Source organism: Rhipicephalus microplus, chromosome 8 (genome assembly GCF_043290135.1).
Source record: "Rhipicephalus microplus isolate Deutch F79 chromosome 8, USDA_Rmic, whole genome shotgun sequence".
Lineage (NCBI taxonomy): Eukaryota > Metazoa > Arthropoda > Arachnida > Ixodida > Ixodidae > Rhipicephalus > Rhipicephalus microplus.
The window spans coordinates 55,716,411-55,743,003 of record NC_134707.1 but is presented as its reverse complement, the minus strand read 5'-3'; the positions used below and the strand labels follow the sequence as shown (position 1 = coordinate 55,743,003).

The 26,593-nt window shown below is 46.7% G+C and overlaps 2 protein-coding genes and 2 long non-coding RNA genes across 5 annotated transcripts in view; 2 read left to right on the top strand and 2 right to left on the bottom strand.

The window, feature by feature from the left end:
* inaE (inactivation no afterpotential E) overlaps positions 1 to 13,026 on the bottom strand; it is a 220,185-nt gene extending 207,159 nt beyond the window's left edge. For both annotated transcript variants that reach the window (XM_075871878.1, XM_075871879.1), the window contains exon 1: positions 12,365 to 13,026. In XM_075871878.1, coding sequence (XP_075727993.1) covers positions 12,365 to 12,459 — 95 coding nt within the window. In that variant the 5' untranslated portion in view covers positions 12,460 to 13,026. The remainder of the gene's footprint in view (positions 1 to 12,364) is intronic.
* On the top strand, positions 2,277 to 5,779 carry LOC142769053 (uncharacterized). The gene is made up of 2 exons (XR_012885627.1): positions 2,277 to 2,841; positions 3,813 to 5,779. It is a non-coding gene; the product is annotated as an uncharacterized LOC142769053 (long non-coding RNA).
* The window catches only part of LOC142769052 (uncharacterized), a 50,929-nt gene continuing 34,216 nt past the window's right edge, over positions 9,881 to 26,593 (top strand). Inside the window, exon 1 of the long non-coding RNA XR_012885626.1 lies at positions 9,881 to 10,116. This is a non-coding gene — a long non-coding RNA (uncharacterized LOC142769052). The remainder of the gene's footprint in view (positions 10,117 to 26,593) is intronic.
* Positions 22,208 to 26,460, bottom strand: LOC119164501 (uncharacterized). Its single transcript, XM_075871881.1, has 2 exons — positions 26,357 to 26,460; positions 22,208 to 22,642 (listed from the first exon to the last, which is right to left on the bottom strand). Exons 1-2 carry the CDS (start codon positions 26,366 to 26,368, stop codon positions 22,229 to 22,231), a joined length of 426 nt encoding a protein of 141 aa, XP_075727996.1. The 5' UTR covers positions 26,369 to 26,460; the 3' UTR covers positions 22,208 to 22,228.

The window sequence follows — 26,593 nt, the reverse complement described above, 5'->3', positions numbered from 1 at the left end:
TAGGGTTCCCGGTCCCGGATCAATGGAGATAGAAGCAAAGTAGCCGGTCGCGTAATAGGAAATAGAGCGGAAAAAAGAAGGCCACGGGCCACCCGATGGAACAAAATGAGATCGATGCGCGTTCATTATTAACAGCCATACAAGACATGCCACGAGTGACGATGATGATGATGGCCAACAATGGTGCCCCCTAACGACTCCGCCTGCCGAGTATCGAGGAAGCACTTTACACAATTCATTACGAGAAGGTTCTACTGTTAAATGCTTCATTGTGACTTCATATGCAATATCGCTCTGTCATTAGATTCACGCTAAAAGCTTGTATGAGATCCCAACAGACAATCTTGGCGAAGTGGTTTTGCGTCACCGCTTGCGTCTGTAACTGCTACTGCGGGAAATTAAAAAAAAATGCATTGAGAAAAATTTCGTAGGAAGAGATAGAATTCGAAGCGGGGTCCTCTGCGCAGCAGTCGAATATCCTTCCACAGAGCCACGCCTATGCTTCAAACTCATTTGCATAAAGAACCTACAGGCGGCATGTCGAGAAAGGCATCGTATTTGCATATTTCATATAGCGAGGTAGTGGAGTAAAATGACAACCAGACATCACACACTGTGAAACACGCCACGATCGGGCCGATAAATGCTTCTAACCCAGTATACAAAGCGCTCAGCCATAATTCTTCGTCACCAGCCGCAGCCCAGAGTGTACATAATGCGTTTGAAACACAACCACACGAGAACCACGCAAAAGAACACATAAGATGGCACACGGGTCTTTAACACCACTGTCTCGCCCTATGAATTCTTTTCTGCCCTCTACCGATAGTGCACTTAAACAAGTTATCAGTAAGTCTTGCCAACACGCCCAAACTGCCACAACTGTGCCTTGTGTATACCGGGTATCGCGCCTTTCTGCATCATGACAGAAACGCGCTTCCCTACTTCATCAAAAATTGCGATGATTAGTGGCGTAGTGGGTACCCTCCATGTGTACACTTTTAATCGGGTCCTGGTTAAATGCTGGCTATATACAGGAAAACAGGTGAAAAGCGTCCGGTCTCCTGGCTATATCCAGTTAGCTAAGCAGGACCTGATTATAAGTATAGTACATAATCCTTAGACAGTCTACAACAGGCTCTAAAAAGACTACACTTCCAGCTCTTGCTGTGACTTCGCTGAGTGGTCTGTGCAGACCAGGCGATTTTTTTTTATGCGTAGACGTATACAGTCCCGCGACCTTCGGATCGGCAGTCCAGGACCACAACCACTATAGACCACCACGTCGGGTACGTGACGCTCACATCAAGAACATGCTTCCTCGACGTAAGATTCGGTGTTTGCGCACCTAAAAGCCGTTCCTGACTTGTACCATTTGTGAAAACGTTCGTGATAGCGCATTGCTCGAGAATGCACACTCTACTGTGAGAGCAAATGACCTCTGCAGCAGTGCCAACATGACTCTGCTCCCCGTTGACAGTATAATGCCTGGCTCTGGGAGTGCTATACAGCAAGGTACAAGTGCAGCTGTGCCTGCGCGTTCACATATGCACCTCGTTCACATTTTGGCGCCGCCGTTTCCAACCGTCAGCACACGTTCCAACATTGTATATTGTTTAAACAGGGCCGGAAGTCTACACTCTAAGCCAAAAATGGCCAAAATGGGAGCAACGGCTGTTTTTACTCCTTCAGACCGACTGTTACTCTCCGAAAAGACCAAGCGGAACAAGATGGCCGACTTGTTCGAGAATGGGGGAGCAACTGTATTCATCTTAAGTTTGTAAGGGAGCAACGGAAGGAGGAACCGCTGTAAATGCTCTCGTCACGCAACGGTTACTCCCCGGCAGGACACCGCACACAAATATGCATGCCGCCCACATTGATATTCATGGGCCAGATTATTGTTTGTTCTGTGTGCCAAACTTCACCAAACCAAAACAGTGATTTATTTTAGCATCCGTAGATAATAAGATAGCAGCGCTGGCTGAACACAGAAGGCCTGAGAATACAGTACGGCAAATATCTAACACACGCAGCAGCAGAATGGAGAGTTGGCACGCCAAAGCGGACCGAACGCCGAAACACGTGCAAAACAACGATAAAAAAAGCCTAGACACGCCGTTCGTCCGCGAAGTAAGGGCGTCAAAGTCGATCAAGCACCGAAACACGTGCATAAGGAGCCCCCCCCCCCCCCCCCGCCCAGATATATCGGAGAAGAAAAAAAAAAAAAGCGGACCCAGACGCGCTTCTCATCAGCCATACACTTAGTAGCACGCTTCACCGTGTAGTTTGATGGCAGAATGACAAATCTGCGCCATCTGCGCCCGCACGACAAGTGTGGCGCTAGTGTAGCAAACGATGTAAGTTACAAAGTAATTTTTATTCAGTGTTTATGTTGACTAGCACTAAATAAAAATTACACTCAACTTTTTATATTTATTTATGAGTTTTAGTGTACCTCAGTTTTTTTTTTATAATTGTATTAGGAGAACACACTGAAATTATTGCGCTGACGCCTGTGCTGCCACTGCTCGACGTTTTTTTTTTTTTTTCGGCGCAACTAGGTTCGCGTTCGCACTACTTACTCATTTTCATATGGTCTGTGGTTGGCGAGCACATGGACGTGCGAGCTTGTGAGCTATGTTTTGATCGTGTGTGTGTGTCGCAGATTTGCGTTTCTACTTATTCGTGATGAAGGTTAGTGTATATTTATCTTTATGGAGCGCGAAGTAGTTGTGGATTTTGCTGCTGGGTGGAACAAACACATCGTAAACACGTCTTCAGCTATCTGCAAGCCTGTTCGCTCGTCGGACAAAGGACTGTGCATGCATCAGCGTGCAGGTGAGTGGCATTTCCAGCAACATTTAATGCTCTTACAATACATTGTTGAGTGGTTGCGCTATTGAAAGAGAAATGATTTGATCTTATTCACCGTATCCATTGCTAGCCGTATCGGACTAAATTACCTCTATTACCGCCTGCATACCCTCTTGCTTCCCCTGTCACCACTGCAGTGCCAGTGTACTTTTGCAGTTAAAAGTTCATTTCCGCAACACTACCTCGCTTGAAAAAACATTGGGGCGGGGTTGTAGCTGCATTCATACTGGCACTTTTCTACCATTGGCTTTATGTAATGTTAACGGCTGAGTGTTGGGGCCTTGGGCCGCATTTTTTAGAGATGTAAAGTGTATGTAAATCAGTAAGTGAACAAATCATTGTCGCATCACTTCACTGGCATAGCCAGGCGGTTGCGGACAGAATTTTTTTAGGCCGGGCGTAGGGAGCCCAAATTGACGACCATATTCGCTTGCCCGGCCTATTCAGATAAGCGGACCCCCCCTCCCCCCCCTCCCCGCACGCCTAAAAAAAAAAAATCTGCCCACATCACTGCGTCACTTGCTTCACCTCTGCGCTGAACGTACTATTTTATAAGCGCACCATCAAGCGAGCAGTTTACATATTGACAGAACAATTGGAGGAGGAATGACCCAAATCTTTCAGATTTCTTTAGTGCTGCAAAACCTTAGCAAAACTGAATATTGTAAAAGACAATCATAAATGCTGTATGTTCTCGTTAGCGCTGTCATTATTCTGCATCATGAAATCTTTATGCGCTGTGAAAACTTGGCATGCCGTTGAAGTCACATATCGACGTTAATACCATTCGACGAAAATTTCGACAACCTCAATAACGCCGTTTGGGATTTGCCGCATGCACATAATTAGGCTGATTCCCACTTGGCTGTTCTTAACCTGACTTCACTGCTACCAAATGAAACAATATTTGATGCATGTCTTTTACTTTTTTTCAGGGATATGACACAAATTTGGTTATACTGCAGATAAAGATGCTCCCAACGATGCTAAAGTACAGAAAGCAAGTGAATTTTGGTAAGTGCAGACTTTTTGTACTACGTATATGAAAGCATCGCTTTTTAGGGGCAAACTGTGCATGTGTTGGCCAGAGAATAGTTCATTATGCCACATGGTTACACTGGCACTGACAATTCGACATGGCTCCGCTGGCCCGTGTGTGTGCTCACACTGTTACCGTTAAGATAAAATGTTTATGTTTTCATTGCAGGGATTGCTGTTTGTACTAAAAAGCCAACTGCCAAGATTTGTTTACGCTGGTACTCCTAAAAGTATGCTTTCCCTATTTACATGGATTTTGGCTTGCACAAAGCATAACACTTGGGCCTAGATTCACAAAGCTGTCCATGCGCAGGCCTTCATAACAGCGTTTCTTGACTTGCCTTTACCCTGTTTTCTGCAGATGTTTCGTGGGTTTAAAAGTGCCACAGCATGTTGACCTCCCCCACTCTGAAATATTCGCGTTCAAGGTTCCGCAAGAGTGGGCTTAACTTTCTTGTGCACCTCTTTGCTAGTCCAAGATACTGAAGTGTTATGCTCTTACTAGAGGTGGCAGTGTTTCTAATGTTTGTATTTCCATCACATTGACCAAGTATGCGATCTTGGCTTGACTGGTAGCACATCCTCAACAAATGTCTTTGTGGCACATGTAGAAGGCAGTACAAAATAAATAGGCAGACATTCACACCGGGAGCTAACTTCTAATAATGCTTTTTTTTTTTGGAAACCATGGTGTGCTTATTCCAATTTGTCTAACAAGCAGTAACCTGTTTGGCTGTGAACCAACAAGACGTTGAACTAATAAAAGCTTCACATCTTGTTGCTCTCAAATATATATGTATTGGCAAGCTATCTGTGACACTGTCAAACAAAGAATCAGAATATCTGTGCATGCCTTAAGATATATTGCTTCGTTTACATATCTCGTGGCTGTGACTCGTCAACCGAGTGAACAAATGCACCCTAGTTTTCTAAATTTAAAGTATTTTTTGAAGGTAGCACGGTCTACATTTATTTGTCTATAGCTTTATCCAGCCGTTTGCGTCAGGTACAAAGAAATATACTGAAGATTATCATGTAGCCTCTGCAAATGGTTGCTTTCAAGCAGGCTTTGCATGCTTGGCTTGTGCCTACAGGTATTGCACAATTCAAGACGCAGCAGCGTATGATAGAAAAGTAGAATCGAGAGCAACTATGTGCACGAGCTAAATAAGTATTTTAACATGAGCGGACAGTACGTGTTATTTGCCACACACATGACCTCATTTAGAATGCCCATTGGTGAATGGGCTCATAGAAATGTCACTCAGCTGTGTATAGGAAACAAGTTAACTGAACCTAAGGGTATCTTTAACTGCTACAAATATGCCTTGTTGAGGTGCTGCACATTTTCTTCCAGAATATTGCTGTCTGAGACATCATGTGAAGAGCGTCTACCACATCAGCATTTATATGGCTTGCCAAGTAACGTTTGGCCGAACCTTCCTTTTTTTCACATTTCGTTTTGCAGTAGACATCCTAGAATGTAAGCGCTGCTGCAGTGTGTGTGACTCATTGTTATGAATTGATTCTGGCATGTTTAACCTCACACTTCTATTTTTTTTCTTGCAGCAATGAGATGCTTCACATATGCCTGCGGTGATGTTCTGCTGCGCTAGCCTGATGGAAACACCAGCTGCGAAACTTGAGTTCTTCAGAATTGGAGAAGTTGCCCTTCTCTCACCAATGATGACACAGACTGCCCTATGCTAGAAATTCAAGATTGTTTGTCCACGGATGACGCAGAAAACCTTTGATGTATTATGGTGTTTGTTTAGTGCTGGCTGTGGTGTGGCGAAGTCTACTTTTACGTGTGGTCACACGTCGCCTCATAAAAAGAACAATAAAGCATTTATTTTCCTTTCAAGATTGTCCACTTTTTGTGTTAGAAGCACCCAAACAGTGCTCTTCCAAGGAGCTCTCGCCATGTGTTAAGCGTGTGACAAGCATACTCGAGATAAATACTCATTTCCCCAAGGAGTAACTGGAAGCATGTGCAGTTGGTTTTCAGAGAGTAACTGCGAACACGTGGGAGGAACGGTAAAGAGTAACTGTTGCTCTTAGAAGAGCAACTGGTGGGAGTAATGGTTGGTCGGCAGAGAGCAACTGGTGGGAGTAACTGTTGGTCTGCAGGGAGGAACTGGAGGGAGTAACTGTTCATCCCCCGAAGGAGGAACTGAAAGGAGAGCAACGGTTCCTCCCTCTGCAGTTACTCCTTTTAGGAGAGTAATGGGAGTGGCAATGCAATTGCTCCCTGAAAGGAGCAACCCCTATACCCCTGTTGCTCCGTTTTGGCTTAGAGTGTACCTAACGCACGGCAGGTTGTGCACGTGTACTCTTCGTCGATAAGGCTCTCAAACAGTGACACTCAAACGGCTGCCTGTTGACCATCGACTGCGAACACTGCGATAAGGTAACGCTCTGCCGCCTGTACTGGGCTGTGTACAATAATAACGATGTTTATGCAAACACCGAGGCTTGTAACACAATAGGTTCGATGTCGTACATGATCGTTTAGATTCGGAATGGCTGGCGCAACTGCGTGTATACGCGAGACTATTGCGGACCGAGAAGCAAAGTTGAACATTCCCTGGGTTTTTTTGTACTCGTTACGAAATCCAAGGCCGCACTCTCCAGAGAACAGTAAACCACGTCTATAATCTTAACTATTTTCCCAAACCAAGACTCTGCAGGAACATACACCGGTGAATATGTGGCACGAAAAGCAACGTGAACTTTGGTAGCATGCACTTAAATCGCTCAAGTGTCTGCAACCACTTGTAAAGTCGCTGTGAGCCTCCGAGAATTCGTGTAACTAGAGACGTATTCTTTTTCCTCTCTTGCGTTATCTAGCTGTTCTATCTAACCAAAGTGCAAAACAGCGGACCAGCCATGAGTCTGTTTTCTTTTCGGGCATTTGCTGGCTTGTATCGACGCCTAACGTCTAACGTGCAGCGTTTAGAAAGACTTCCCTTGATTGCTGCGGCGCTGAAAGGGGGCACAAAATCTGCCCTGCAGCTGCGATGGTTTGGTCAATAATCTAATAAACGCATCGGCCTGATTATTTGACTCGACGAGGATAAACTTCCACATTCACATAAACGTTTATCGAGGTTTACATTAGCAAGTGCCAAGCTTCACCGTAGTGTCCTTTCCCCACCCCCTCTCGCCCAAATGGCTGATTGCAAAAAAAAAAATCCAGATTCGCAGTGGATGCATAGCTCAAAATGAAGCGACGGCGTACTTCTCACAACGAGGTAACTTTAGTCACCGGCTTTACGAACATAAATGTGAGAAGTAAATAGCTGTTTATGTCATGCAACATCCGGGACTCTCGGCCGCCAACATTGTCGAAGACCTTCACGGCCTTTGCGCATTGAGCAATGATGAAACACGTTCCACTGAGCTAAGGTATGAGGCAGACCTGGTAATCCCATTAAAATATTGCGGAGTTTGGAAACATGTAGGACCAGCCAAAGAACTTTTGAACTTTACTACTTATTGGTTACAAGATTAGGCAAAGTGAAGTTTCATTCTGCACGATCATAAAGGTCGAACTGGACGGCGCAAAAGAAGTTGAAGTAATCACGATAAGCCAAGCTTCTGCCACGAAGTCATGGTTGGACCACGGCAACCTGGCGAAGTGCAGCACATGTTACCTGGATCACGGCTAGCATTACACTCTCATCGGCAACTCGAATAGATGAAAAGAGCCCCGCCGCGGTGGTCTAGTGGCTAAGGTACACGGCTGCTGACCCGCACGTCACGGGATCGAATCCCGGCTGCATTTCCGATGGAGGCGGAAATGTTGTAGGCCCATGTGCTCAGATTTGGGTGCACGTTAAAGAACCCCAGGTGGTCAAAAATTTCCGGATCCCTCCACTACACTACCGCGTCTCTCATAATCATATGGTGGTTTTGGGGACGTTAAACCCCACGAATGGATAGATGAAAGGATCAAAACTAAGATCGGTAATCAGACATAAGCAAGTGCAACCGACACATGGGTAAAAGACGCACCAGCAGGTGCGACGGACACATCAATAGGAGCAGCGAACAATAGAATCCGGGGTTGGCATCTCAAAAACACCATACGACTATATGAGTGTCGCCGTAGCGTAGGACTCCCACAATTTCGACCACTTGGTATTTTTAACGTGCCCTTACGTTGCATAGCAGATGGGCCTCCACTGAAACGCTACCGCCGCAGTCGGCATCGAACCCGCGACCTTCGGGCACGCAGCCGAGAACCTTCCCCACTGGCCCACCGTGTCGGACAAGGAGCAGTGAACAGTTCAACGAGAGTAACGGAAGCATCAGCAAGAGTAATGGACACATGGGTAGGTGTAAAGGACGCTACAACAAGGGTAACCGACACATCAGACGGGACAACAAGAATCTTCAACGAGGTCGAGGGACCCGTGGGTATTGGGCGAATGGACACATCATTGGGGGTAATGAACAGGCCTTATTGACAGCAGCCGCTTCAAAAGGGGCGCTAAGGAACAGCAGAAGTGGCCGAACTCCCTTTACCGAACTCCCTTTAACTAAATTTTTCGCTTCTTTTTTTTTCTTTTTTTTATAACCTCCCGCTTCATGAAGTTCCTGTTCTCAATGTTGTCGTTGGTGATATGGAGAGGGGAAGTCCGCGAGCGTGGAACTGCCACATTAGCTCAGGTCGTTACGCCTTTCTTACTTTCTGTCTTTCTTTTCTTTACTTCTTTCTTCGTTTTTCGCAGCCCTCGTATATAGTTGCGCATATGCATCTAATGCGAAAGGCGCTCCGCCACGAAGACAGCATCGCGGAGCTGCATTATCATGTACGCGACGCTCGGAAAATGCCTTTTTCATGAGATCGCGGGCGCGACCGACTTTCAGCTATAGAGGAGCGCGTCCCGACTGTTTTACAAGATAACAAGACGCATGCATTAGGGGGAGGGGGAGGTGGGAGAGGCGGAGAAAATCGAATTGGCCCAACATCCCGAACGACGGGCGCGAAGTTTCGAAGGCGAGTTTATGGACCCTCAATTTGCTTTTGTAAGCATATTCAACTAGTTTACATTTTTTTTCATTTTTGTAGATCTAGGATTCTAAGAGAGAGATAGAGAGAAAAGGAAGGCCGGAATATTGACCAGATATTGGGATCCGGTTTGCTACCCTGCACGGGAGTGGGGAAATAGCGCCAAGAAAGAGGAGGTAGTGAGAAAGAGGGGGAAAACGCACGCGGACTCAGGAAAAAGCAAAAACGCAAACAGAAAGTGCGTTCTGGCTAAAACCGTTCAGAAAGGCCAGTCGATCGCAAAAAGCGCAGTAGCGCTTGCAGGGCCTTCTTCTGTGACGTCGCATCCTATGGATATTGTAAAATTCTTTCCTCTGACAGATGTTGATGATCTGATTTGCCGAGTTCTTTGCGAAGGCATAGTCGCTGTCCACTATACATGATCCCAAGCTTTCTGTTTTTTTTAACTTATACGGGTCGATACGGTTCGCGCTATCGCTATTAAACGAGCTTACACTTATTACGTCACAGCTGCTACTGAGAAGCTGCCTAAGCAATACGCGAGCGGAGAGTCGATAGGAAAGTACACGCGGATAGAAGAATACAAAAGCTTTCAAAAAGGAGCGCGACTTTTTCTTTTATTTCTGTTTTCTTATTTTTTTTTAAATGAGCCGTTGTATGATAATGCGTTTGCGACGCAGATGTTAGTGGCGCTTGCGGTAGCAGCACAAAAGAAAGAAAGGAAGAAAGAAAGGAAGAAAAGAAAGTAATGCTACCTAATAAGACGGACGATTTTATACGACACATAGGCTCCGCGTGTTTTTAGTTAAGCGAATGTTTTCCCATTGTTCAATATCGTGACGTAATTGAACAAGCCCGCGAAATGTCGCAAAGCCCGATTTAATTGTTTTCATGCATATGCACCTGTCGCAGCGCTCTTTGTTTATTTGTAAAAGGGTATGTTCCAATACTCGCCGTTGACGGCTAAATAGACAGCTAAATGGACGGCGGCCATTTTAAGTCCCATTCCAATTCTCACATAGCCGGCAAAACAGACAGCTCCGAGAAGACCACATCGTAGGCAAATACGATGCAGGCTGACTTGCTGTCTAAACAAGATGGCGGCTCAGCGAATCGCTCAGATGAATCAAATCTCGCTGGAATGGTCGTCTGCACACAAGAAGACGCTTTCCCAGACGCTCAGTGTGAGTAACGTCTATTTGTTTTTGTTTTTTTCAACACGAAATAAGCCAGAAAATTCAACTGTTACGTTTGTTTAATTTAGCTTTTTCTTCTCGACGCGAAGTGGCGCATCGTGCGTTAAAGCCGTCCAGAAGTGTTCCAATCCTCGGACAGCTCGGGCTCGGTTCTGTCTTCTAAGCAGTCTAGGTATAGACTGCCTACGTGAAGCCAAAGATACGAAACAGCGAGGCGGTACCGACGCCCCCACGTATAAAATAGTTTATAAACAGAGAAGTGAAAGAAGTTCGTGCTCAGTGCTCAGCTTAGGGTATGCTCAGTTTTAGGCTCAGATCGAGAAAAAAAAATCGCGAATGAAACTGTCGCGTGACAGGTGTGTACGGTCAGATCATACTCAAACGAAACACGCCATCTATAACGTGTTCTCAACTTGTCCTCCAACTATGCCACGTGCTACTCCTGTTTGCTCTATTTCTTTGGTTAAAATTGTTACCGATTGCTTCTTATTGCACTGTTCAGAAACAGGATGAACACCCCCTCATGTAATGCTTTCTTGCGATTCAAGTGTAATAAATGATATAAATGTGGAGACTTGCGTGAGCTATTAAGAAATCGGTGAACAGGCAGTTCACAGGTGAATATTAAACCACTCAAGAATTTTTTATGACATAACACTTTTGATGACATAAGTACGGGTAATAGCTTAGTAATAAAGTGTGGCAGCAAAGTATTTGGCTTCTTCTTCTTTTTTTTTTTTTGGTAGTGATTCTTTGTGCCGTTTTACTTTTTCTGAATATCAACTTACTTGCTATATGGTAATTTGTCTATTTGATGTGTGATCTGTTTGAGTCTTATCTTCTAATGCACACGGTCGCATGAAATTTCTTGGTAGTCTTCGATTATTCGTGTGGTTCAGCTTATACAGTGCGTAATTATCAACCAACAGATTAAATCATCGCAGAGTCACCGAATTGTTGCAAGAGTTATCAGAGTATGTTGAAGCCCCCCCCCCCTCCCACAGTGATGAATGACGGATGTACCGCCCATCCGTCACTCTAAGTACGCGCCCCAAATTCAAATATCATCATCGTCTTCATTCTATAGCAATGAATAAACACCTACTACATAGCAATGTGGTTACGTGTTGTACTGCTGCTGATGGGGATCGGCAGTTTTGTCGCCGACCGTATTCGAACAATTGTGAAGTCGCGAGCCCTGGCCATGGCCCATTTTCAGACACAATTTTTGAACTGCATCAGCGCGCAGTTATTATCGATTCCGGGCACAAACATTGCCGAATATTTTGATATTCCCTGCATTGACGTTTGTACACACTCATTATCGGTTTTGAGGCTGCGATGCAGGGAGCGATAATGTAACTCGCTAAGGTAGTTTCTCAAGGCAAACTTATGCATGATACAGGGTAGCTCAGATGTGACAACAGTTACGAACGTTTCAATTTTACTTTCAGTGACACGGGAAAAAAAGTGATAATGCCTTCTACGTAAAAAAAAAAAAGGTTATGTTACTTACGCGCACGTCAAGTTGAAAGATTTAATTGCAATTCATCCTATTAGATTAGAGAACCTAGTCCATTCAGCCATTCACCACAGCGAACTCTTTTAATCAGCGGCTCACGTATTGTCAGGTGACAATTTGGGCCGTTTCAATTCGCCAGAGTCGCATCCGCGAATGAGAGGACCGCCGTTCGGTGAAAGGCCTTTGCGGACATCCAAGTTCAAGGAAGGATGTTAAAGAAAAATTAAAATGTCGACGTCGGATCTGAAGCGGGCGTAAGTGGCTGCTACCATGGCAACAAGGTCGCGGGTAAGCCGCTTCATCCGAAAGGAACTGCCGGAGATGGCGGGATCGCGGCGTTGAAATCCACGCTGCTCCTCTCATTGCGAGCGCATTACAGTGAAGCCATCCTGCCGCCAACTATCTCACTCTCAGCTGCCTTGCCAAGTCTCCTAAGTTGACCGGGCGAATTACAAGTCAAGCGATCGCGAGGAAAATTGTCTGTTGGTAGATGTAAAAAAGGAAACTTGATCCTGAGGACTTAATTAGGTGCACCCGTACACCGGTCAACTCACGCTAAAGCTTGCGTGTCCAGTCGTACGATGAAAATCGGCCATTGGGAACCTGCAATTCTTTTGTATTGAGTGTCTATTGCATTGGGTGCAAGGTGAACAGGTAAGCAAACAGGCGTACCTTGAAGCTATGTGCGCGTAAAGCGATTGATATAAAACTCACCATATAGTGTGCAGCAGTAAGAGGAATATCCCAGGCACCACAAAGTCGTCCGAGCCGACAGACCAGCGGCGCTTGAACACCACCACACCCGGCATGACAGGTAGCAGTGATCGACGTCACACACGCGAGCACACACGACCAAAAAAAAAAAAGCAAATAGATAACGAACGAACACAGCCAGGCACGTTGCACGCAACAAAAACAAAAACTTCACACTCGTCGGCGCACTTTTTCAAGGGACGCCGCTCTCCTCCGTCGTCAAGCGGACGTCGATCGGCGAACACGAGCGCTCGAAATGCGAGAGCATCGGAGAGCAGCATTGAGGCTGAGTCGCGGTGACGGCCGCGCGACGGCTTCTCAACACGACACCAAGCGACCAGTCGAAGCGAGGAATCCCCGCGAGCCGCCGCTGCCGGCGGACACCACGCCGCAACATCGCCGAATTTGTTCCCAAGTGGTTTCGCACTGCTCCCTTTCAACGGTGCGGCATGTTCCCAGTTCGCGATCGCGTGCAAATGTTTTCGCCCCCGCCGCTCCTTTCGCGGGCGGCGGCTGCAACGCAGGATTTCCGATTGGAGACAAGACGCGCACGCGAGCGATGACAACGGCAGCGGCGAGCGACCACTTTGCAAGGCGCGAGATTCTCCCGGCCCAGTCAGCCAACCACCGACCGCCGCCGCACCGCACAAACGCGCGCGATTTTCTCTAAAAACCGAGAAGCGGCGCCACCATCGCAAGGGTCCCTTTGAGCTAAGAGCACAGACAACTGTAACTGTAGTGAGGAAAAGCCGAACGTGCCAGTGCGTGCTGTGGCGGCGGCCATGTTCTGAACATGTGGAATTCCCGAGTGAGAAACGACGAAGCGACAGGTTCGTTGTAGTTATATGATTTTTATGAGTCGGAAAAACCACCCTATAGGACATATTAATATTTATTGACGTATATACGTGCTAAAAATGGAAAATTTTAAGCTTTGACCGAAATAAGCATTCCCTAAAGCGAAACCATCGCAACTGGTCGCCAAAGATCATTAGCAATCTTTGGCGATCACTTAGCATGGAGGGGGCCACTTAGCATGTAGAAAAAAAAGAGGTTGTCATGTGGTCATTCGGTATGTCCAGCCATAAAAAATTAAAGAGCAGCATGCCGCGAATAGTGACAGGAGCATGAATTACGAGAAGGAGGCGTTAACGAAGGGAGTTGGCTTGTGAGCGCTAAGCGTGCTTGTCAACATATTTTGCTTTGTTAGAACCATAGAGTTTCATACAATAATACCTAGAGAGGAATTTCGCGCTGCGATCGTGTACCCTCATGGGAATTGTGGGAAGTACAGTCTTTGGATTGGATCGCGATTCTGCGGTTTCAGTTTCATTCTTCACGTAGAGTGGTAGCGGGGTGGGTCCAAATAACTGAAGACACGCCTTTGTTGTCCCATGAAGATGAAACCTGCTACACCTCTCAATTTACTGCAACGCTGGAGCTCTATAAGTCGTGTTTGACAGTTTAAGTGAAGCGTAGTCCACTCACCACTGCGCTTAGATGTAGCGTCCCATGCCAATGCAGGATATTACATCGAGTTCACGTTTGTTCTTAGTGCATCTTGCCAAAACTCTTTGAAATCAATTGCGAAACGACGGTGACGCGACGGTAGACGCACCGCCACGCTATTCGGATTCGACTTCACAACAAAACGAGAGATGCGTTGGGGGCAGACCACTTTAACGGACCCACCTGGCATCGCAGCAGACAAAACGTTACGTGTTTCTCACTTAATACTGTGCTGTTAATTTCATAAATAGATATTGCGTACTTTTGAGGGCAGAACAGGAATGTTTGTTTTGAAATATTGTAAAGAATAATTCATGGAATCTTGATGCCAAATCAGGAACGCAATGGCCCAACAATACATACCCTGGTGATTAAATTTGTCGAGGTTTCACTTCTACCGCCTAGTCACAAAAAACTTTTTGCAATAAAGTTTGCGTACAAAAAAATGGAGCAAATTTTAGTCAAACATAACTTCATACCGCTTTGTTTTACACGCAGCAAACAAGCGTCGCGAATCTCAAGAACAGTATCCATCCGAAGCAGATCCGAAGCCTGTACTTCCCATCATTCCCAAGCGCGTACAAGCGCCGCTGAAGGATCCCGCGTAGATACTAGCGCCAGATTCCACTCTAGGTATTATTGTATGAAACTTTATGGTTAGAACTATCCAAAAAAGGCAGTCGAACACGAGCATGATGGTAATCACAACATGAACACGATGTGATAGCAGCTGCAGAGGAAGTTCACTAGTGGCTGCTGGTGTGCTACTTCCTATATTTACTTTTTCTCCAAGACGCTTTGTCTAGAAGGTGTAACTGCATATTTGTAGCACTTCAAGCTTAATTATCTTGTACTCAAGTAAGGTATTTCTAGAGTTCCTGTTATATATTATGGTGTGCTATGGATTTCCAGTCATTACCATTTTCACTTTTGCCAACTTGCTGCCAAATTCCCATTTGCACTAAACTGTGCTACTGCGCTATTAGAATTATATGTGACTGAAATGGTGACTTCCGAAATAGTATATTGTCACGTGGTCATGACCTTCACAAAGGCAGGGATCACGTGTCCGAAATGAGATTGTTTATTTGGCCGAACTTGTGGCAGGAAAAAACTAAACTCGATCTGCATCAAAACACACTGTACAAATATAATGGTGAACAGAGCATCGGCCATTGATAAACAGATCACCGCTGGGACAAGCAGCCTTTTATGCAGCACGCCTTCAACTTTCAGCTTTATCATTCACAATCACAAGGAAATTTCAGCCTTAGCCCTTATTACAAAAAAAAACGTCTCTCCAATATGCTTTAAAAGCCGTGTATTTCAGTATTATGAATTTTAATAAGGTACTTTTGCTACTTCAATTGTGCGAACTTCTGATAGTATCACCAAAAGCGACGTGCTTGTCTACATCGTGCATGTTCTCCATGCTACCACTGCTAAACAGGTTAAAAACTCACAACTGCTTTTGAAAATGTAGTGAAATATTTAGATACACTTGTGTCTGCTTAGTAGTGGATCTATATTATTTATATTTCCCTGTAATGGGAACTAAAATGAACATCCAGAGCACCTTGCAATTTTCTTACCTTTTATTCAATATTTTGTTTTTGAGAAACACCTGACCACCTCAATGATCGGCCAGAACTGCCGTGTACCAGCGCAACACGCACACTAAGTTGATAGAGCCCTGGCGTTTCGTTGGCCAGTGACTCGAAGGCCGTTCAAGTTTTTACTTGTGACAAAGCTGTTAGTTGCCGTCGTTACAGCCTAAACTGAGCAATACTCTTGAAATTTCATGAAAAGAACCTAAACAAGACAAACGTTTGGAGAACCACATTGTGTTGAAGCGACGGGGAATTCTGGAATGGACAATTGCCGCTTTGCGCTTTGGATGACTTGTCTCCTTGTTTAAACATTGGATCCGGCGACATTCTTCTTTCAACGATATTTCATCCCGTAATGTGGACAACAGGACACATATGAGCACAACGGCGCAAAAATGTTTCCACGTGCACTTTTATTTTAGGACTTTTGTACAATCGAATGACGCACAATACATGACTTGTGATGGGAAGTGACAGATCATTTCAAAAGAGTAGGCAATAATTTACAGAAGTAGCAGTGCAGAACGTGCGTTGGCCCCGAGTTTTCTTTCTGCAAAGACGACAGCAAAAAAAAATCAAGCATTGAAGCAACCGATACAAATCTAATGAATTCATAAAAAGCTTTAGGTGCAGATGATGCGAATGCTGTTCATCTCGCCATGAGAAAGGTTTTTTTTTATTCGCAGGGCATGTAAATGTCAAAGGGCATACTGAAGGTTTCTGCACAAACACCGATATAAAGGTCACGAGGATGGCTTGGTGTTCTAGTTCGTAATGCATCATAAAAAGGCGTCAGTGCACATAGTACTGGTCACTGGGCGCGTTTGTGCATCATAAAATGATATTTCTTTAGCACACATACACAAGTGCACGACAGAAGCACACACAAGACAAGCGCTGAACTGAAACTGATGCTTTATTCTCCGATGGATCAACTTTATATGGAGCCAACAAGCTAATAAAGGCAATTTTAGGCTATGTACCAAACAAAGAACAAAGGTAGAAAAAACAACAACACTTGTGGCTATTTTGTTCCACACTGCCTACATCTCGTCGAGCAAAAATATGCGGCAGCAAGTCACCAGCATGCCAAAGTGCGTTGAAGGAGAGACACTTTTTTTTTCTTGTTTCGCACTTGAAATACACGCAGAAGAGACCATTGAACAAATAATGTGATGTAAGACAACGGACTTCCCTAGAGGTCGCTTACCAAGTGTTACGTGATCACAGGTACGAAAAAATTAGCGCAGCTAGAACTAAGTCGTGAAAGGCTGGGCCACGTATTCGCCAGAATCCCGGGCATGATAGTGGCCCAGCTGCCCCAACTCGCTTCCAGCACCCGTCGTCCCACCCCAAAACTTAAGCGGGTTAATAAACCTCACACGCCCCGGCCACTTCCCCAAAGGGCTGAGGCTGACAGGCAGCCTACCATATTGACTGCAACATCAGCAGCAAGCCCCGGACCGAGCGGTGGAGCACCTCTGGATCTCTCTGCTCTCCTGGAGGCTACCCAAAATTCTAATACCCATGATGGCGGGCAACGCCTCTAGATCGCGCCGCGCCCGCGTTAATTCGGACCCTTTCACAATCCTCCAATGGAACTGCCGGGGATTTCGGGCTCGCACTAAGCGGGCTGCTCTCCGGCTCCACTTAGAAACCTATCCCCAATTACCCGCGGTAGTGGCCCTACAGGAACCGGGCGAACACGCCGCCCTTACAAACTATACCGTGTATCAAAGGGACGCGCAAACGGCACTTTGCGTGCATCGAGATTACACCGCCAGTTTGGTGGATCTCGAATGCAACCCAGCTTACTCGTATGCTATGGTGACTCTCCTCCCTCTTAGGAAGCAGGACCCATCCATACACATTCTTAACATCTACAGTTCACCCAAACTGCCCAACATAACATATGCCGACATCTTTAGCAAAGCTCACACGGTGGCAGGCAAAGAACCACTAGTCATAGTAGGCGATTTCAATGCCCCCAGCCCTCACTGGGGTTATCATCGGGAGGAACGACGTGGTCGGAAATTGTCGGAACTCATTTCCACCATGGGCCTAACCATCCTGACGGACCCCACACACCCAACCCGCATTGGAAACTCTGTTACCCGAGACACATGTCCCGATCTCACACTCACCAAAAACATCAAACACGCAGATTGGCTCAATACCGAGGAAACCCTCGGTAGTGACCACTGCATTGTCATTACCACAATCCGGACACACCCCCTTACTCGTCCCCACCACCAAGCGAAACTTCCAGACTGGACCAAATTTCGCTTGGTATACTTCAATCCGACCCCCATAGCTCACCAAGGATACTACACTTGGTCCCAACATCTCGTAAACTCACTCCACAAAATCGAGCAGACGGTTCAACTTTCAGAGGCCACGCCGGCGGTGGACAACCACCTCCTGCATCTCTGGGAGGCTCGGCACAGCCTAGTGCGCCGATGGCGCCGACAGAAACACAACCGACAGCTCAAAATCCGCATAGCGGCTCTCACCCTAGAGGCCGACGAGTACGCGGCCCAGCTCGCCGACTCAAACTGGGTAGAGCGCTGCAACACTGCCGCCACACAGATGTCAAGCCGCAACACCTGGCGTCTCTTTAGGGCTCTCATCGACCCTAGCCAAACACGCACAGAAACACAGAAACACCTTCAGCGCGCGCTTCACGCCTATGCGGGTGACGCGGAAAAATTGGCACAGGCTCTCAGAGACAAATATCTCTGTAGCCAACAGGACCCCATCGGACCGGCGTATTCATATGCAGGCACGGAAAACGCCGAGTTGGATCGTTGCTTTCAGCTCCACCATCTGAAGGCGGCCCTGTCCAAAATGAAACGAGGCACAGCGCCAGGTCGGGATCGAGTGACGGTTCGGCTCCTAGCCAACCTCCCTGACTCGGCGTACATTCACCTCCTCGACTACTTCAATCAGATCTGGGAGGGGCGTGAACCCCTACCGCTCGATTGGAAAACGGCCTTAGTAACTTTCATCCCTAAATCAGGCAAATCTGTAAACATCGACAATCTCAGACCAATTTCCCTAACCTCATGCGTAGGGAAACTTATGGAAGCCATGGTCCGGGACAGGCTCTCTGAATACTTAGAGGCCCGACACACTTTTGCAGACACTATGTACGGCTTCCGCCCACATCGCTCCGCTCAGGACATCCTCCTGCAACTCCATCGTGACATTGTCGAACCGGTCGAACATCCCAGTGACGACAAGGTAGTCCTCGCCTTAGATCTCAAGGGAGCTTTCGATAACGTTACCCATGACATCATCCTTACCAACCTATCACAAACAAACTGTGGGCATAATGCTTTTAGGTACGTCCGCCAATTCCTCATAGAACGGCAGACATACCTGCGTATTCAAGACAAGGAGCATGGACCGTACCCCCTCGGTACGCGCGGAACACCACAGGGAGCAGTCCTCTCTCCTCTTCTGTTCAATCTTGCCATGGCTCACCTTCCCTCATTGCTAAACGATGTCCCAGGCGTGCAGCACGCTCTGTACGCCGACGACATCACGCTATGGGCAACTCAGGGTTCCCTTGGTAGCATCGAGACATGCCTGCAACATGCCGCGTCGATAGTTGACAGCTACGCCCGCGGCTGCGGTCTCGAATGCTCACCCACCAAATCGGAATACGTGCATCTTCGCCCCAAACCGAACGACACGACACAAATTGAACTCACCTTGTGTAACAGGGCCATTCCGGAACGCGACGAAATCAGAGTCCTGGGACTCTTCATACACAAACACCGCAAAATTGACACCACTCTGCGCAAACTACGCACTGTGGGGGATCAGGTGGGCCGAATGATCCGCCGGGTTTCGAACAAGCGAGGAGGCCTCAAGAGCCGTGCTGCTCTGCGCCTCGCCAACGCTTTCGTGACTAGCCGGATCCTTTATTCGACACCTTACCTGCGTCTGCGTAAATGCGACGAGAATACACTAGACTGTATACTCCGCAAAATTTACAAACGTGCCCTAGACCTCCCCATCTCAACGTCGAACCAACGTCTCGCAGACCTGGGCATGACAAACACGTACGGGGAACTTAAAGAGGCTCATCTCAAAAACCAGTACCTGCGCCTTAGTAGGTCTCAGGATGGGAACAACCTCCTACACCGCCTCCACATTTCCAACACCCACAAGGTGGAAGAGCGTACCGCGATCCCCGAGGATTGGCGTGGTGCACTGATCATTCCGCCTCTGCCCCAAAACATGACAAATGGGACTCACGATGGGCGGCGTACAGCGCGGGCTACAGCCCTACAGCAACGGTATGGCTCACGCCCGGGAGTCTTCTACACGGACGCATCTGGCCCCCACCACGGCGGGTGGTACACGGCCGCTGTGGTTCACCAAAACGTACCTATTCAAGGGCTCACCTTTCGAGCACCGGACATCACACACGCGGAGGAGGTCGCCATAGCCCTCGCCGCAGCGGACCCCGCATCTCGGATAATTATTACCGATTCGCGGAGGGCGTGCCAAAATCTCACACGGGGTTGCATCAATGATCGCGCCGCCAAAATCCTTAAGCGATGCTATTATCTAGATCGCCCAAATCCACGCACCGTCATCTGGACTCCTGCTCATACGGGGCTAGTTGGAAACGAGGCTGCAGATGCCTCGGCCCGCGCGCTTAATTACCGGGACCCGCCTCGCCCTCCATCGCCTGATGTTCCAGAACCCACTCCGGCTACCTCTTTCAGAGAAATCACCGCTATGTACAAATCGAACAGGCTCCGCTTCCCACCCCCAGCATCGGGCCTGCCCAAGAAGGACGAGCGCTGGCTCCTCCGTCTCTATACCAATACAGTATTGTGCCCGGCGATACTCAAACATTTCAATCCGGCATTCTCTGGGGAATGCCCGCACTGTGACCATCCGTTCGCGGATCCTTTCCATATGGTGTGGGCATGCCCCTCAAATCCGGCGGTCCCGCCACTTCCTTCCCCTTCCCTCCCTACCCGAGAGAGCTGGGAGGCTGCCCTGCTCAGTTGCTCGACCCTAGAGGACCAGCGTGCCCTAGTGGCCCGAGCGCGTGCTGCAGCAGAAGCCACAGGGGTCCCGGACTAGGGACTCCTCCTAGATTTTGTAAGGGGCCGGCCCTTAAAGCCGTCCCCAACTCTCTCCTGTCAACTGAATAAAGTTTACTGATTGATTTGATTGATATGTGGGGTTTAACGTCCCAAAACCACTATATGATTATGAGAGACGCCGTAGTGGAGGGCTCCGGAAATTTAGACCACCTGGGGTTCTTTAACGTGCACCCAAATCTGAGCACACGGGCCTACAACATTTCCGCCTCCATCGGAAATGCAGCCGCCGCTGAATAAAGTTTACTACCTACCTACCTTCTCTGTCTATCTTTCTGCGCTTTCTTTCTCTCTTGTTCTCTCTATCTCTTTCTATACGATGATTTAGTCTGTCCCCTGCTTCTTTCCCTCCCCATTATCCTCCCGTATTTCCTCCTCACCCTAAATTCTTTTTTTCCCGCCCTCTTCCATAATATCCTCTTCAATCTCCCAGTGACCCCCCTTTGGGACCGTTGTTCGAGCAACCGCAGCGAATTACGAAGTAAATAGTCTCTCACCCTCAACTCGAATTTATCCCGTGAAGAGCGTTGCTTCGCTAAAGCTCAACTAGATTGCGCTGCACGTCACGCACCTCTAGCGGACGGTGAGTTTGAACATGGCGTTTCTCAGCAAACTGTCAATTTCTCTGCGATAGCGGTGAGTAGTTACAATTTTTCGTTTTAGGTTGTCCTGGTTTCTTTGGCACAGTAAGTGTGATAGCACTACTGAAGGGTCTCCAAATCAAGTTGCCCTCCATTTTTATGCAGTATCTGTTGTAAATTGTGGTTAATGGCTGCTTGATGTGAATTTCCTCTATTTGGACCCGTGAGTTTCAAAACCGCACCATCACGGACAGGGCAGTGCCTGTCGGAAGAAGAAATGCTGGAACTCATGCAAGAAATCTTTGACATTCTGATGATCCCGAATTTATCGGCAATGGTGCTTGCAATGGCTGCTACCCTGAGGGTGAGAGTGAGGGCGGCAACAGTGAACCAGATGTTTCAAATTGAACGACGCCTAGAACAAGCGATCCACTATGAAGTGGTGGACGAGGGAGTTCATACTTGTTAAAAAATTTAGACACAAAATATGCTTTTTTTGCTAAATGTCTCTTCCCTTAGCATTCTTGGTACATTGATATGTTGAATAATATTTTATAAACACTGTGTCAGTTTTCGAGTGCTTTTCTGCGCACTATGACTGATTGAGATGGGTCATAAAATTGCTGATTTTTGTGTTTCTTATTGGCGTATACTCTATATCCCGACAATAACGCCTGAAAGCTTGCAGAAAGAAGCTTAACTTAACAATACTCAATAAGAAATGACCTTACGTTCAAGTCAATTCATCGAAGTGACAAATTCTAATGGTTTATAATACACTTTTAAAGTCCCTTTCGATTAAGGATGTAGTGTCCGGCATTGAATGAGTAAGAAATTTGAGTGAGTAGAAAGAAACAAGTGAATGAGAGGTGTTGGTATTTAGTTTGTTGTTTAGTTAGTAAATGAGCGATCATGCGAGTGAGTGAGTGAGTGAGTGAGTGAGTGAGTGAGCTACTGAGCTAGCGTTGTGCTCACCTACGAGTCTATATCCGTCGTTCATCCCTTCAATCCGTAGCCGTGTCCGAAGCCCAGACCACCGTAGCCGAGTCCTCCCCCGTAGCCATGTCCACCGTATCCTCCATTTCCGAGGCCGATGACCACGCCGTATCCACCATGTCCCAGGCCTCCTCCGTAGCCGCCGCCGTAGCCACCACCGTAGCCACCGCCGTAGCCACCGCCGTAGCCACCGCCATAGCCACCACCATAGCCACCACCGTAGTGCGGCGCCGCCTTTTGGTTGTCAAATTGATGCGTAATGGCCGAAGAAAAGCCACCTCCATGTCCCAATCCGTAGCCACCGCCGTAGCCACCACCGTGGCCCAATCCATAGCCACCACCATAGCCTCCGTATCCACCGAGATATCCGGCCGACACCACTGTCGCCAGAACGGCAATAACAGCTGTCACGATCTGTAGAAATAGATTTTTCGCTATTAACAACAGCATCTCATGTCTCAATCCAACGCCGGTAGTTTAAGTTGATGAAGTAGTACTGCCCAGCTGCCAAGATACGATTAATAATTATTGTTTCTAAACGTCCCCTGTACTGACAACGAACTACAACATATAGCTCAGACATTACTTGGCTTTAACACGGAGAACGATCCGAAATATAGCTAGTTGGTGCGTAATCATTTCAAAGATTAGCCAGATGTGATGTCAGAGGCACAAGTGCAATATAACACTCATGCATTCGTTCATCGCAAATTCTGTTAATGGCGTTGGAGCTCTCACTTTAACTTCTCTTATGTCCACGACCATACGCCTACTAAAGGCACGAGCAGTCAAATCGCACCCTAGTTTCTCTTCCACGCATATCTGGTCATGCACTTACTTCCGATCGCCTCAATATTCATAAAAAGTATTTCAAATATAAATCATTGTGATTCAAGTGAATACTCTAATTAGAACCGAAGAATGACATTACATTAGACAAGTGTCAATCAAGTGTCAGAATAATCAATGAAAATCAGCTCTGATTTCATTGAATTGTTGCGAACAGCTGGAATTGTTGTGCAACCTGGCAGAGCAAATCTCAAGCAGTCGCTCCTTTCTACGTGGCCTCCGTGATCTGCTTCGATGGCGCGCGAAGCTCAAAAGCAAGGAATAACACAAGGTCACACACATGCCGACGTGAGAGCGCCAGTACTGAAGTAGCATACAACTTTAGAAGTCTGTAGAACTCTACCCTGAAATGTGGGCGCACACAAGCCTGCGCCAATAGGCACGCCCTCCAGAATGACGTCATGAACCGGATGGACGGGGACCACTCTTTCGGGGCAAAATGCCGTGCATGAAAAAGACTATTTCTTTAAGCAAGGAAGCTTCGATCGGCAGCTGCGCTTTGGTGATGTCGGCGACGCATCTCCGAACTTCGTAGGTTGTGTCGGACAATAGACACCCAATTCAAGGTTGAGGGTTGCCACCATTTTTCTGCGTTAATACTCGTTACAAGCTGTTAAATTTTAAACCAGCGAAACCCCTAGAACGGCTTCACCGCCTGGTTTCGCTATATAGATACTGTAACAAGCACCGTAACAACGTCTTAAAGAACAGTGTTCTCGCATACGCTTCACAAATGACTCTCTAGAGACAACTCCGCCCTTGCGGGATCCTGCGTTCTTGACCATTGTGTATATAGGGGCCACGCGACGTTGCTAGTTAGGGCTAATGAGTTGCCGCCGAGCCGAGCGAGAAGATGCTTCGTTTGTGCGCTACAGTTTGTTCATTGTAAACAACGAGGTGGTCGCGATGAAAGCAAACACTGATATGGAGCGACCAACCTTTCGCCTCGTGCATCGATCCAAACCCTCAATTCCAAGACCTGCGCTATGCGAAACTTAGTGCGAGCGTTTTCCTGCACTTTCTGCTTCATTGACCCCTTGTGCACGTCAACAAAGTATGCGCCACGGGCCCTTAATTACACCTTGCTCTTCATTAGTTTCAGTCCAATGCCTCTTTCTTTCACAGGTGGCGCGAATGCTTCCTTAATGGCTTTCAGTCAGGGTAGAAGGAGGTTATTAGAATGGATGGAGGGGTACTCAATGGAAATGGCCAGGTGCGTGCTCGTGCGCGAGCGAACTCTCTCATGAAGCGGAGAATGTGGTGCCTTCGGTGTCTACGAATACACTGGAGCACCGATCGTTCGGTAAATCGCGGATAACGTCATATTCAAGTAATTCTAAGTTCACAAAGGTCGTCCAACGTGCGTGCCTGTGATCACTGCGCCTTAGAAACTGAGTTTGCCGTGTCTCACTTTTAGTTTTTTTTTTTCACCCTATGCATTATATACGTGCAAAAATTGCTAATTTTTTGTTGCTTTGGTATTAACTAATTCGAACACAACAGGGCATTGCTTAAAAAACTAATATAATGATAATAATGAATGCGTTGAAATACGAGGTGGTTATAAACTTGCAAAAGTGTACTTTATACCTTGCCCCGAAACTTTTCACGCGTGGCCATTGGAACTATCAGATATGAAGTAAATGAAAAAAGTGGTAATTCAGGCATGTCTGCGTTGAATTTCTTTTCTCATACTCGGACTATTATGAAGAAAAGAATCGAAAAGTTTAGAGGGTGAGAGCAAATATAACTCTGATGAAGCGCTATACTTATCCATCAACATAAAGAAGATGAATGTTACACACAGCAGGTTAATGTGATATTACAGATACTGTTCCTGAAAGCGGCGACAGCAACACTAAACGAACTTTTTTTACGCCTATTGTGTGCACGCATGGAGCTCAGCCTAACATTATGTGGCTTTTCTGGCTTGTCGTGATAAAAATGTCCAACTTACGCAAGGGACGGCGTATATTTGCGCGAACTGGTATTAAACGCAGAAGCTTTCCTCGGCAAATTTCGTGGGCTCTTAAACGCATATTCGCACCGATTGACAACTGCAGTTCTACCTAGATTACTTTTTCACCTGTCACATACAACAGCTTCGAGGTCAAGATTTGGTCACAACTATATTTTCTCGAACCTTACTCTGAACATACTCTCACTGTCAGAACTTGAGACTTTACAACGCATGAAAAGCTAAACTGCAAGGCTTTGATTTGATTGTGAGGTGGGTCGTATAAAGGAGAGGTTGAAGTTTGAAAATGGCCAGATTGCGTCCGTTTGCATTCCCCTATATCTAGCCACATGATACTTCGTGAGGCGCTTTATTCTTATGCATATGCACACGCCGATGCCGTGATATAATCTGCAAACTCAAGCTGAACATTGCCTCAGGCCTTACTTTAGCGTCGTGTTTATAGCTTACCCGAGCCGTGTGCAGTTTGTCCATGATATCGATTAATACATTTTTATTTCCCTCAAATGGGAAAAATCTCAAATGAAATGTCTAGGCTCAAAACTAAGACCTGATTGCTCCCGATCAATGCTCGACCACTGCGCTTCCCATAATTCGGGTGCATGTTCCACTGCGAAAGTTTTCGCGCACTGAATATTGCACATAATTTATTAATGCAAACCTATCGATGTTGCGGGTTCAGTTTACATATTGATATGCACTCTGATCAGAAAACATAACTTAAGCATTGTTCGTTCACATGGAAGTGGTCTATCGTTGAGTAATCGTTGCGGCACCCTCAGCTTTGTTCAGATTAAAATTACGGTTAACATACTGGAGAATCCAATGTAAACTTGTGTAACGGGGTAGCATGCCGCAAGTGAAGAATACGCTGACTGCCCCGGTCGGAATGAATTAGTCAACGTTCCTGAGCCCGTAGGAGTCCCTTCTTCGCAACCTGTGAACAGATGTGAACATGGGAGCCGCACGAATGCCGACATGTCAGCTCATCCTTCCTGCTTTGCTCAGAGTCATTGTCGAGCAAATCCTTCTCGGCTTTCAATAACTCACGACTATAATGTTGTAGTTGCCCTCGCTGGGGAATCTCTGTGATGGCCCTTCGCATAAATATTGTCATGCGCATGAAAGAATAGATGAACGTATAAAGAGATGAAAGAAAGCCGGTGGTGTTTGACGAATCGTTAATGCGTTCGCGCAACAAATCATATCACTTCTTTTTTTCTATTCACGAATGATATAGCCAATTAACCAGGAGGAGGACGAAGGGGGACAGGTTGATGACCTAGATCGACATTACTCACCACAATCCTCATCACGAGTTTTGAATGCGCGCCAAATATGTACCACAGCACTGGGAACACAAAATCCAAAACGAGATCCGAAGCCGTAGTGCTGCCGGGATGTACTCGCGTCTGGCCACTGACCGGAAAACACGGGAAGGGCTTTTTATACCGAATCGCCTTCGCAGCCAAATTTGAGTGCAACAAAGGAAAATGTGAGAGAGAGAAGATTAAAGCAAGAGGTAGAAAAATAAGTGA